Here is a 13,974-nt window from a genome sequence, read left to right as displayed (position 1 = left end):
AAGCTCTATGGTTACAGTTTTGCGTAAAGCTAATTTTTCCCTACTGCAAAGGAATAAATTTTATTTAACTATCATGGTAGTTGTTACACATTGAGAATGGTTGATAGCATTCTCAATCCCAATTAAGCATCATCATTAAACAAAACCCAACAAAATTAAATTTTAGAGTAACATGTTGAGATTCACATGATAATCCAAGTACTACATACTCAAGATGTCCATAACCGGGGACATGGCTAACCATGATTAGTTTATACACTCTGCAGAGGTTTGCGCACTTTTCCCCACAAGACTCGATCGCCTCCGTTTGGTTTCTCGCACTACACGATGTTTGAGAAACGGATGACCGAGACATAGTCTTTCAGAAGCGCTAGCACCTTACGATGGATAGACCGTTACACCTACTTTCTCCTACATCTGCTAGTCTACCCTGTAAGAGTTCGCACGACTTAACCAACTATGCTAGAGCCCATAATAGCTTGTGGCTGCACACGGAAGTTTCTAGTATGAAAAATCTCATGATCCCTTTGGGCCTGGGTGGCGGTCCATAAAGAAAAACAGGCAATCCTGGAATACCCAGGTACCTCAATCCACCCAGATGTGTGTTTAAGTTGCCACCTTAGATAAACCATTAAATTAACAAACTCACATCTGTCATGGATATCACTCACCCAATCCACGTCTACTAGCATAGCATGGCATAATAGGCAAACGTAGAAGTAACTCCCAAAGGTTTGATAATACAACATGTAATAGGTACTACCTCAACTACTTCCCATCCCACAATTTAATTAGATCCTAATCATGCAATGTTTGAGGATTGATCTAATGCAATAAAACTGGGTAGTAGGAGGTATGATCAAAGTGTTACTTGCCTTGCTGATGATCCGCGAAACCTAGAGATTCGAAGTAACAGGCGGCGCACTCCGGGTATTCTATCACAGACAAACAAACAAACATACAATAAGTATTCATCTAATGCATAGGTAAAACTCAAATAAGAGATCTAACCAGAAGGTTCAACTTAAGAACTCTGGTTTGCAAAAAGAATCAAATCAAACGAAGCAACGAAAGTCAAATGGCAAAAGAAACAGGCTTCGTTTACTATTCTGGATCTAGGTCAATTTTTACAATGGCAAAAACTTGTTTAAGTTGGTTAAACGGATAGAGGGTTTCAAGATGAAACTTCATGCGCTTGAATCGCCTGATTTCGATAAACGAGCGAAAAGTTATACTAAAACGAAAATCGGATCAGGAATCGCGATCAGAAAAATTGCGGATTTAATCCGAGAAAAGAAAAAAACGACGAACGTTCGCTAGAACGAACGAACGAACGCTCGCTATTTAAATAAATCGGAAAACCGATCTATTAAAAAACCGAAACTAAAAAAACGAACAAAACCGTCGGAAAAACCGAACGGTTTTTCGGGAAAAAAACGGCGTCTAAAAAAACTACCCGGCAATTCCGGCGAGAGATCCGGCGGCGGCGGCGGGGCTCCGGCGGTCGGCGTCGGTCGGCGGCGGCGCGGTGGTCGGCGGCGGGGCGGTCGGCGGCGGCGGCAAGGCGGGGCGGCGGCGGCGGCGGGGCTGGGGCTAGGGTTTGGGGAGGCTCCCGGGCCGGGCTCCCGGCTTATAAAGCCTGGACGGGCTTAGTGTCCAGGTCGGACATGGCCCGTATGTCGGTTGCGTTTTTTTATATTCCGCGCAGAAAAACAAATAAAAGAAATACTAAACGGACTCCAAAAATCCCGAAATAAATTTTCCCGGGCTTCTAAAATCAAGCCGCACAAGGTGAACGTTTATTTGGGGCCTAAATGCAATTTTGAAAAACGCACATTTTTCCTAAATTCAAATAAAATAACGAAAAACTCCGAAATAAAATCTTATTTGATTTTATTATTAAATCCTCAATATTTCTTTAATTTGGGAAAGTCATTTTATTCCTTCTCTCATATTTTTGTAATAGAAATAATTGATGATAAAATAATTAAAATCAAATGATCCTATTCTCAAAATTTGAGAAAACCCAAATATGAAAACAACGAAATCCCCAACTCTCTCCGTGGGTCCTTGAGTTGCGTAGAATTTCTAGGATCAAACCAAAAGCAAAATAAAATATGATATGCAATGATGGTCCAATGTATAACATTCCAAATTAAAATTTTGGGATGTTACACATAACTAGTTGGGCACTTGTCTGATAAAGCACTAATGACCCCTACGTCTAGTCTCCACGCATGCCCCGGTTCTTATATAACCGAGAGGGTATTCGGATACACTCCGGACTGTCGGGTCCCGAGGTTGAAGCGAAAAGGCCCGCCACGACAAACGATCTACAATTCGGCTAGAAGGCATCATATATGTCACTTTACAATTACATAGTCAACTTGACTGGTTGAATTCTTCTTCAATGCCGTCCAATAGGCTGTCTAGTCTACAGTCCTGTTGAGAATACTTTGCGGCCAATTCTACTTGGTCATACACTAAATTTACAGGGATCTCCTTGCCATCAGGCCCCACAGGTCCGACTTCGGCCATGTGGTTTGGGTCAGCCTTCGTGTACCGTGTCTTCACCATCGCCCAAGCTTCCCTGGCGCCCTGACGGCAGGCCGATATCTTTCATAATCGGAAGCGTCGTCGTGCTCCCTTCAGCTTTTCTGCAAGCTCCCCAAGGCCTTCGGGTAGGGAGACGGACGGCCACAAGGCCTGGGCAACGCCTCGCATCACCTGCCGAACTCGTTCATGCAACTGTGCGAGCTCAGGAAGAAGATCACCCGTCGAACTTGGCATCTCCTCGGCAGGACGACCTGTTAACATACCTACAGACATAACTCTGTCAGCCAGCTTCCCCGCTGAACTCTTTTTAAGTTCGTTCAAGCACTTACTAAATATGCTGCGCCGAAGCCGTGGATTCTCCTTAACAGAGTCCGACAGTTGGGCACGAACATCTTTCAGTTCCACGCCCAGCTTGGTGTTGGCATCTTGGAGATCATTCTTCTCCTGCCTCACCCTTGTAAGCATGTTCTCACCAGCTTTCAGCTGGCGTTTGAGCTGTTTCTTATCCAGATTCACTCCAGCGTCATCTGCAATTTTTTCGTCAGATTCGCATATAAAGCCGCACTCTAATATGGTACTTATCATTTGACGGATATGTTACCAGCGGGGGTCTCTTTGGGCTCCCCTGCGGCGGACAGTGCGGCCTGAAGTTGGGCTTTGCACTCTTCCAGCTCCTGGGACAATTGAGTATTCTTTTCTGTAAGAACCTACATAACAAATGATCCTTAAATCAGTTATCCTAACTGTTTCAAGTCTCAGGGGCTACTGATATATATAATCATCAACTTTTCTCACCCGTATGTCTTTTACATACTGCTCCGTGGCTCTGGCTAGACCATCTTGAGCGGCACGGAGGTGCGCGTCTCCCGAGTTGAAGGCATCCAACGCCTCTGGGGAGAAACAAGCGTCACAAAGAACAGTCCGGGGACGCCTGTGGTTCATGGCACTTTCCACCTCACAATGGGTGGCGGACAGTCTATCCGTATCCTCTGTCGGAGGAGCACCCGACGCACGCCTTGTACTCGTTCCCACCTCTGAGCCTGGCCTTGGAGCCCGGCTTGTGGAGGCGCGATTGGTAGCCTCTCCGGGTATAGTCCGGTGAGCGCTCTTTTTCCTGAAAAGAAGGCATGGGCGTTAGTATGCCTCTGAAAATTATGTCTTGCAATAAAAACGGCGCGCCATACCACTACGCCGGTGCCTCAATTCGGACTGCGGATCTTTTTAGCCTGCCTGGCCTAGCGGCCCCTTGTTGGCTAGTTGCCACGGGCTCGGCCTTCTGCTCCGAGGACTTCCCCTGCAAAACACGGCTGTTATACGGCAATAAAAAGAGCACAAGGACGGATCCTTTTTTAACTGCTGGGATTTCGGTCTCAGTCACCTGTGAGGCTGGAAATAGCCCAGGGTAATCGGCCGTAATGGCCACCAAGGTATTGCCATTACTCCCTTGGTAAAATACCCCGTCGATCAGCTCCACGGATATGTCCGGATCCTCCTGGGAGGCCGGGTCAAGGGACCATCCAGGGTCCTCGGGCTGTGGGGGAGGGCTGTTTATCTCCTTTACTGCCTGGCGCAGCTCCTGCGATGAAATCGCTAGAATGAATACTTAAACTACGGGAATACAAAACGGATGGGCGAGAAAAATCTCCGCTTACCCAGCTCGGATGGTTGTACATGGAGAATCCGCCCTGCGGATTGACGCGGAGGAATTCCTCCTCTTCTCCCTTGTACAAAGTGGACAAGATCTTTATTAGATCGGCAGCCGATCCCGGCCCTTTGCGGCCGTGGCGGGTGGCGTCATCCTCCCCATTGAAATCCCACATGGGGTGGCCCCTATACTGGAGCGGCTGCACCCCCGCATAATGCATATAGCCATGACCTCGATCATGGTCAATCCGGATCGAGCTAAAGAGCTTATCCGGCTCATCAGATAAAGAATGTCCCGGTCGTGTTCCTCCAGGGGGCTCCGTGGACGCCAGCTCTGACGCTTCTTCAAAGGGGCGTTGTCAAACTCTGGAAGGCCGATCCGAATAGGGTCCGAAAGGGGGACATCTTCTATATAAAACCATTCTGAAGGCCAGTCTTCGGACGTCTTCTTTGGGGTCCAGTATAGGTATCCGGTCCCGGCGATACGCCACACTTCGGCTCCGCCCACTTGATATATTGATCCCTTCTTAGAACGGGGCACCAGACAGAACAGCTTCTTCCACAGAGCGAAATGAGCCTCACAGCCCAAAAATAACTCGCAAAGGGCTACGAATCCCGCGATATGCAGGAGAGAAGCAGGCGTGAGGTTGTGCAGCTGGAGGCCATAGAACTCCAGAAGCCCTCGGAGAAACGGATGGATTGGGAATCTGAGCCCTCTTACTAGATAAGGGACAAGGCACACCCGCTCTCCCTTGGAGGGATTGGGATGGCTCTCCGCTTGCTCTCCGCCATTATAGATGGCAATCCCGGCTCGAACTGGGACCAGGTACGCTGGGGGAAGAAATCCCTTGGACTGAAGCATCACCAATTTGCTATGCAGGATGGAACATCTCTCCCAATCTCCAGTCTTGGAGCTAGGGGTGCGAGAGGAGGAGCTGCATCGACCGGCCATGGTGGAATGGATCTCTATCGGGTACGCTCTGATGAAGACTCGGCAAGGGAGGATGATGTGATTTGGATCTGAATCCTTGTCTTTTTAAATAGGCAGCCCATTTGTATAGCTAGGGGGGTAAATGTGAAAACACCCTGGCTCTTCACATTCGCTCGACACGTGGAAAGTGGCCATTATTGGACGCGGAAGCCAAGAAATACAAACCATCACGAGGAACCGGACATTATTTCGACAGGTACACAGAATTTGGAGAAGGAACCCGCCCTGCAATGCCGAAGACAACTGCGCGCCAGACTCATCGTCATTGAAGCCTGGTTCAGGGGCTACTGTGGGAGTCCTGGATTAGGGGGTCTCTGGACAGCCGGAATATCTCCATTGGCCGGACTATTAGACTATGAAGATATAAGATTGAAGACTTCGTCTCATGTCCGGATAGGACTCTACTTGGCGTGGAAGGCAAGCTAGGCAATACGTATATGGATATCTCCTCCTTTGTAACCGACCTTGTGTAACCCTAACCCTCTCCGGCGTCTATATAAACCGAAGAGTTTTAGTCCGTAGGACAATAATCACAACATACAATCATACCGTAGGCTAGCTTCTAGGGTTTAGCCTCTCTGATCTCGTGGTAGATCTACTCTTGTAACACCCATATCATCAATATCAATCGAGCAGGACGTAGGGTTTTACCTCCATCAAGAGGGCCCAAACCTGCGTAAAACTTCGTGTCCCTTGCCTCCTGTTACCATCCAGCCTAGACGCATAGTTCGGGACCCCCTACCCGAGATCCTCCGGTTTTGACACCGACAACACCCTTGTAATCATGTTCATCATCATCAATATCAATGAAGCAGGATGTAGGCTTTTACCTCCACCGTGAGGGGCCGAACCTGGGTAAAAACCTCGCGTCTCTCGTCCCACTCAACCCCTCTCAAGCTACCACGTAGATGCATTGGCCTCACGACTAAGTCCTGACACTAAGGACATCTGTCGTGACAATTCCACGACAGTATCTAGTCATAATATGTTAATATTTCGTTGAACATGTTATATGCTAGCTACTAGTCATATCATGTTAATTAGCAATTTGATGAACTTAATTGATGTCATTTGGCTCTACTAGTAATGTCAACCTTAAATGCTATATGATATACTGTTGCTACTAAACTGAAAAATGTTATCATTTGGCTAGGAAAACACCATTGTGTAGCTTTTTTTATGTGTAAATATCAAATTAGTGGTGTGGCCCTATTATGACATGCCATCGACGATGAATATTACTGGTTGTGTGCCTTGTTACCACACGCCACCAGTATATCCCGTACCGGTGGCGTGCCTCCATGTGACACGCCACCAGTATATCTGCTATTGGTAACGCGGGGTCCACATGCCACCAATATATTGTATCAGTTGCGCATATTGATGGTGTGGGGGCGACACGTCACAAAGGTGTTTTTTAACATGCCATCAGTAGCGTCTTTTGCGCTAGTGTCTGTAAGATCTCTCTACGATCAATCATGTCACTAAAATTTGCGACAAGAGAAAAATATAGCGCATCAAATTGTTTCAACAGTGCAATTGACAATTTACATTCTTTCGTAAGAAAATGTTATAGAAAGCATCACTTTCATGAATTTTTTGCGTAAGTTATGTCCACATCGATATGGATTGCAGCACACCGTAAAGATCCTAAGTCTCTCTCTGTAAGTTATCTAAACATCATCACACGCCACTTGTCACTAATTGGTAGGGCCATAGCCCACTGTAAGCACAGCACAAAGGCAACATTTCTAGTGGATTCTCTCTAGACCTCTCTCTACTATGTACATTGCTTTCCCTCATAAAAAATAATAGTACTATGTACATTGCTCAATCCACTCATATGTGGAAGACAGTAAAACCAAGGTGCATGTGTGGCTGGAAACGAGGGACAAATCAATTTGGAGACACACAAATATCTTCCGGCGCGTCTTTGACAGCACGGGTCGACAACAAAATCGGACGGATGTGATGTAAGCCTAACAATAAACAGAACAATAGACGTCTACATCGAGCTAAAGATGCGGTTTGTTTCTCAAGCCACACACACAAAAAAACGTTTTTCCCCCGCTCAAGGTGGATTCCGCAATTAGAAAAGGCTGAAATTCCCATTACAAACATGTAGTTGGACCGCGTCGGGGGCCAATAATTGGTCGTGCGAAAATCATCGGAGGACCATATGAATGAGCGCTTCACCAGCTATTCAAGAGGGAGGCAGGGTGCATGCATCCTGCGACTGTGCCCATAGCTTATGCTAGATCCCATTGCGTTGGGCATCTTCTAGGCCTGGGCTACACGATCTCATGCCGCAGTGTGCGGTAAATGGAAGGGAACAATCATGCTGCAGCAGCTAGGATGGGGAGGAGTACACGACAGAGCACGGCGAGCGGGCGGGGCAATGGCCAAAAGGAGGAGGAATCTCGATCTCAATCTCAATCTCAATCCGCGCTTGCACTGCCGCTAGGCCACAGTGTGTGACGAGGGCTGCCGCATCCGCATATATGCTCCACCCCACCAAATTTCCCCACTCCGATGGGCCTCACCACGCCGAAAACCATAAAAGAGAGAGGAACCAGACGATATCCGTCGTGGTTTATAAGCAAGCAATCCACCTTCACTCCCAGCCGATTATTATCCCCATCCCGGAAGCCGAAAAATCCGAAGCGATCCTCGCTGTCGTTGGCGGTTTACCCCTCGGGCTCGGGCGTTTTACGCTTGCGCCCCATGCCCGGTGAAAAGTAGTCGCAGCCAGCCGAAAATCCCCCCGTGCGCCCGCGGAGAGATGCCCACGCCGGTAGCCGCGGCGAGGCAGTGCCTGTCGCCGGCGGCCGTGACGGCGCTCGACGCCGCGGTCGTGTCCGCGCGGCGCAGGGTGCACGCGCAGACCACGTCGCTCCACCTCGTCGCCGCGCTGCTCGCGCAGCAGGCCCCGCCGCTCCTCCGCGACGCGCTCGCGCGGGCCCGCAGCGCCGCCTACTCCCCGCGCGTGCAGCTCAAGGCGCTCGAGCTCTGCTTCGCCGTCTCGCTCGACAGGCTCCCCTCCGCCGCCTCCTCCTCGTCCGCCGACGAGCAGCCGGAGCCGCCCGTGTCCAACTCGCTCATGGCGGCCATCAAGCGCTCGCAGGCCAACCAGCGCCGCAACCCGGACACCTACCACTTCTACCACCAGGCCGCCTTCCAGGCCGCCACCGCCGCCTCGCAGGTCAGGGTCGAGCTCTCGCAGCTCCTGCTCGCCATCCTCGACGACCCCGTCGTCAGCCGCGTCTTCGACGACGCCGGCTTCCGCAGCGCCGACATCAAGCTCGCCATCCTACGCCCCGCGCCGCCCATGCCGCTGCTCGGCCGCCTCCCTACGCGGGCCCGCCCGCCGCCTCTCTTCCTCTGCAGCTTCGCCGCCGCCGACGACGCCGACGTGCCCTCGCCCGCCGGGAGCATCGCCGGCGGCGCCGGCGAGGAGAACGGCCGCCGCATCGCCGAGATCCTCGCCCGGGGCCGCAACCCCATGCTCGTGGGTGTCGGGGCCGCGTCCGCCGCAGCGGACTTCGCCGCGGCCTCGCCGTACCGCGTCCTCCCCGTCGGTCCAAACTCCATCGACCAAACAGAACTCGGCGTGGAAGCGGCGATGGCTGGCGCCACCTCCGGCCTCGTCGTAAGCGTCGGTGACCTCAGAGAACTGGTCCCCGATGACGGCGAGCTCCAGGAGAGGGGGCGCCGGGTGGTGGCGGAGGTGACGCGGGTGCTGGAGACGCACAGAGAGGGGCGTGTCTGGGTGATGGGGTGGTCGGCCACCTACGAGACCTACCTCACCTTCCTGTCCAAGTTCCCCTTGGTTGACAAGGACTGGGAGCTCCAGCTGCTGCCGATCACGGCGGTGCGCGCCGGCGGGCTCATGCCTCCGGCAACCACGGCATCTCCTTTACCCAAGTCCGCAAGGTGAAGAAGCCCTTTCACTTTTGCACATATATATCTTTTTTTTGAAACTTTTGCACATATATATCTGTCATAGTAATTGTTTATGCTTAGGGTTTGATTGGCAACCATTAGGTGGCTGACTGGTCTCGGTGCTTAGTTTATTATCCGGATGTTTCTTAATTCGAAATTACTACACGTACGATGCTTCTTGTCTGACCTACACGTACGATGTTTTCATTCCATATAAGCGTGTACGCCCATCGTAGCATTTGGTATTTTTCAGCGATGCATGCTTCATTTGAGTGTACTGTAATTACTACTAGTGGAGTGCACGTAGCTCAACAAGGTCTTTATTAAATATATAATCTATGTACTAGCTAGTAGAACCATTTTCTCCTGCCGACAGTTTATAGTGGTTTTACCTGCCCGGATATGCTTACTTAAGCGGTCAATGTGTTCATGCTTGTTACCGTATTTGAATTATGAAGTACGTCAAACTGAAGCCATGTTATTGTGGTTGTTCCATCTATGGTTCAGTTCATTCTCTGCACATTTTCCTTTTCTTTCTGATACTGTACTATTCAAGTGCTCCATGGCGGGGAAAATGGAACTTGAATTTTGTTATGTATTTCAGAACTGTTTCATCTTGAATTCGGATAGTATACTTGAAAGATGATTTGGGTTGTACTGGTCAGAGCCAAGAGTATGATGGTTTTATCATTGACTAGTGGTGCTTAAGACACGGAGTGTTTCCATGCAGTATATTCTTTGGATACATTAGGCCTTCCACTATGTGTTAGGTGCCAAAACTCTGAAAAGTTTGCCACATACACATCTATGTCAGATACAAAATATTTAGCACTGCTCACACCATGTTGAGAAGTTAGCATCGATTGAAGCTTGGACCCACATACATAAAATAGTATAGACCAGGCCAAGACACCCCACTGCCAGCGTCTCTCCTTCCTGGCTCACTGCCCTCCTTCCTGACTCACTGCAGTACGACGCCCTTACTTTATTTGCTCGATGGATTTGGCTTCGGAGCAAGTAGATGCTCCGGTGCCCATGAATTTTTATTTGGCATCGGCTTGACAATGTAGGGCATCGGTGCCAAATATCCAAAAAGCAAATTTGGCATCACTTTTGGCCTACATAGTGGAAGGCCTTACTAGCTAAACTTGATTATTACATGAAGATTCTTTATATGCACTTACTGCATCTGGGTTGATAATGTGATGTCTAGTAGTTTCAGACATTCGACCCATCTTGTTTTTAATTTTATTTGATGGGTACTAGCCATATTCTTCAGTAATTCCTTGGCTCGCTGTTTGTTCCTTATCTGATAAGTTTTGCTTGCTGATCTTTCAAATTTCAATTCTCGTATCATTTGATCCTTTGGATGTTCGTTGTACATTTATACTACTACATATGGCAATATAGTAGAGGTTTTATTGCCATAAGATTCATGCACTTGCAATTTATAACAGCTTGATGAGAAGGGTAAGAGACACTAAACAATGCATTTTCACGGGAAAGAGTTAGGTTTCGCCTAGTGCAGCAAATTTGTTCTCTGACCGGACATTCTAATGCCCAGCCAAAATTGGGGTCATAAATGTATCAATGGTATGACTAGCTGTACCTAAAGTTGCTGTGGAATCAGAAATAGTTCATTGTACTTGGTCTGGCTTCTGTCACAGTGTCATGTACTGCAGTTTCTTTCAGCCACTGGACCTAACAGTTTCAATCTTGTAATTTGCAGCTTGGTGGAATCGTTCCTTCCTTTTGGTGGACTTGTCAGTGGTTCATACGAGTCTAACAGCCTCGCAGCGCACCCTTGCCCGCAAACCCTCCGGTGTCAACAGTGCAATGATAGATGTGAGCAAGAAGTCACAACAATCGTTAAAGGGAGTGGCATTACAGCTGAAGGCCATCACCAGGGAGGTCCGTCTTCCCTGCTTCAGAATGGCAGCATGATGGGTCTTAACAGTGGACTGGATGCAATCAAGGTGTGAAGCTATTTATGTCTTTTGAAACGTTTTTAGTACAGCAGCAAAAACGCGCACGCGCCGCGTGTTAAATACATGGATAATTTTGCATCTCATTGGTATAAAAGGTGTGCAGTTTTTCTTCAGTGCAGGTTAGAGATGATCAGATGGTGTTGAAATCAAAAATATTGAATCTGCAGAAGAAGTGGAACGAGTACTGCCTGCGGCTCCACCAAGGAAGCCAGAGGATCAACACAGGTCCTTACCAGGTATTCCCACATTATACTGGTGTTCCTGTTGACACAGAAAGATCAGCAATTCTGAGCAAAGGCTCCGAGTCGGTTACAGTTCAAAGGGAGGTTATTAGGCCTTCTGCAGTACCTGCTACACATACGAATGCAACCCCAAACAAGAGTGTTTCACCTCCGTCTATCTCCAACCAAAGGAACGAAGGCCTTGTGTTGAATCTTCAAGGGAGGCATTCAAAGGGTGACGAGCAATTTCAAGACAGGCATGCGCAGTTGCGGCAAGAACACTTGTCAAGCTGCCATGATCGTGAAGATTGCATGTCGCCATCAGCTGCTGGATCCGTGGCAACGGACTTGGTGTTGAGTACGCCTCGTGGATCTTCATCCAAGGGTACAAGCTCTGTGAGCTGGAAACATGTGGTGGATTCAGAGAAGTCTACCCACCTGACACCCAGTAAGGTGGATGATTTGAATATGAAGCCCCCACAGCCCTTTGCACAACCTTACAGCTCCCGGAGTTCCACAAATATGGGGCAACCATCACCTAGTGCTCTGCATTCACCAGCTTCAGGAGGCGTGTCTGCCTTTGGCCAATGGCGAAAGCCCTCACACCTTGCAGCACAAGGTTCTGATTTGAGCGACTACAAGCTACTCGTGGAACGCCTGTTCAAGGTGGTTGGAAGGCAGGAGGAAGCCCTGAGTGCTATCTGTGGATCCATTGTTGGCTGCCAGTCAACAGAGAGGCGCCGCGGCACAAGCAGGAAGAACGACATCTGGTTCAGTTTTCATGGTTTTGACAGTATGGCCAAGCGGAGAGTTGCGGTGGCGCTGGCAGAGCTCGTGCACGGCAGCCAAGACAGCTTCATTTATCTGGACCTAAGCCTCCAGGACTGGGGCGGCTCAAGTTTCAGAGGAAAGACTGGCATAGATTGCATCGTTGATGAGTTGAGCAAGAAGCGGCGCTGTGTGATCTTCCTCGATAACATTGATAAAGCTGACTGCCTTGTTCAGGACAGCCTCTCTCATGCCGTTGACACGGGCAGATTCCGAGACATGCGCGGCAAGGAAGTTGCCATTAATGACTCCATAGTAATATTGTCAACAAGATTGGCGCGATGCAGCAAAAATGTCTCGGTTGGGGTGGAAGAGGGGCATACTTTCTCGGAAGAGAAGATCCTGGCTGCTAGAGGACGACAACTGAAGATCTTGATAGAGTCAGGCACGGAGATCACCAGCAGAGGCCCTAGTAGCAGTAAGCTGGCAGTTTCCCCAGGTCACTCTCTCACCAAACTTCAAACTTCTGTGTACTCTGGTTGTGTCAGTAAGAGGAAAATTGACATTTCTGACGACCAAGAAAAGCAGCTAGAATCACCGAGCAATCCGAAGCGTCCGCACAGAACATCAAGTGTGCCCTTCGACCTGAACCTCCCCATCGGCGACGATGGATCCAGTGACGCTGACGGCGACGACGGCAGCAGCAACGACAGTCCAGATGAGTCCATCGACAGCCTCATGGGTTTGGTCGACGGTGCGATCGAATTCAAGGCGTTCGACTTTGGCAAACTCGCCAACGACATCCTGCAGGGGGTGAGCAGTGTGCTCGGCAGCATCCTGGGCTCGGGCTGCACGTTGGAGGTCGGCGACGGCGCGATGGAGCAAATGCTTGCGGCCTCATGGGCATCGGAGGACGGGCGGCGGCCTCTGCGGGCCTGGCTGGAGCAGGTGTTCGCCAGGAGCCTCGAAGAGCTGAAGCTCAAGCGCAGCAAGCAGGCGAGCAGCTCTGCTCTTAGGCTAGTGGCCTGTGAGGACGGCGCAGCAGCAGCGACGGCGGCCAAGGAAGACGGCGGTTTTGGACCGCTGCTCCCCTCGAGAATAATCCTGGAGTGGCGATGAATGGATGACGATATCTGTATATACTGTGATGGATCGCGTCATTGTTGGTAGCTAGTCCACGGTAGTATAGCGTTATAAGCCTGGTTGCGAATTAAATAAGTTGTAGTCCACACTAGTTGATTGCTAGCAGTCTACCTCAGTTGATGATGCACTGCCTTCGTCGATCAATATATATTGGCAAGTGTATAGATTTTGACTGTAACTATTGTTGATTTCTTTGCCAATGTATACTGATTGTATATGTGGTGCTGCAAATATATAGTAGCTTTGTTATTTAGATACATTAAAACTGAGCACTTTCCCAATCCTCTCGGGGCATCATCGCTAGTTTGAAGCATTTTTGGCCGTTGGATGAGTTGTGAATCGGATTGCTAGTTTGAAGCATTTTTTGCCGTTGGATGAGTCGGGAGTCGCTTCTAATCCGGTTATGTTTGCTAATAACGATCGCTAACCATCCCGGACCACTGCTCCGGTCGCTTTTTTGGGTGCTCCGGATAAATTGGGCCTAATGGGCCTCTAGCAACCTCCTTACAGACCTGCACAGAGTGAATCGACACGTTGCGGAGAAAAACCTACGGAGTACAAGAGAAGGTGGCACGACCATGCGGGTCTCCTATTCGTACGCCGCCGCCGATCTCCTCTTCCCTCTGGGCGGCTGCTACTCTTGCGGCTGTCGGTTCCACTCATCCCCAAACCCCGTCCCTCCCGATCCCTTCCCTCTTATGACCGAGGGTGAATCATTGGT

General features: G+C 49.5%; 1 protein-coding gene across 1 annotated transcript; it reads left to right on the top strand.

The window, feature by feature from the left end:
- Positions 1-7,426: 7,426 nt before the first annotated feature.
- Positions 7,427-13,508, top strand: LOC125508816 (protein DWARF 53-like). Its single transcript, XM_048673610.1, has 3 exons — positions 7,427-9,124; positions 10,863-11,109; positions 11,241-13,508. The coding sequence occupies exons 1-3, from the start codon at positions 7,974-7,976 to the stop codon at positions 13,227-13,229; spliced, it is 3,387 nt and encodes a 1,128-aa protein (XP_048529567.1). The 5' UTR covers positions 7,427-7,973; the 3' UTR covers positions 13,230-13,508.
- Positions 13,509-13,974: the final 466 nt, after the last annotated feature.

Source organism: Triticum urartu, chromosome 5, assembly GCF_003073215.2.
Source record: "Triticum urartu cultivar G1812 chromosome 5, Tu2.1, whole genome shotgun sequence".
Taxonomy (NCBI): Eukaryota; Viridiplantae; Streptophyta; class Magnoliopsida; order Poales; family Poaceae; genus Triticum; species Triticum urartu.
This window is presented reverse-complemented; position numbering and strand designations above follow the sequence as displayed.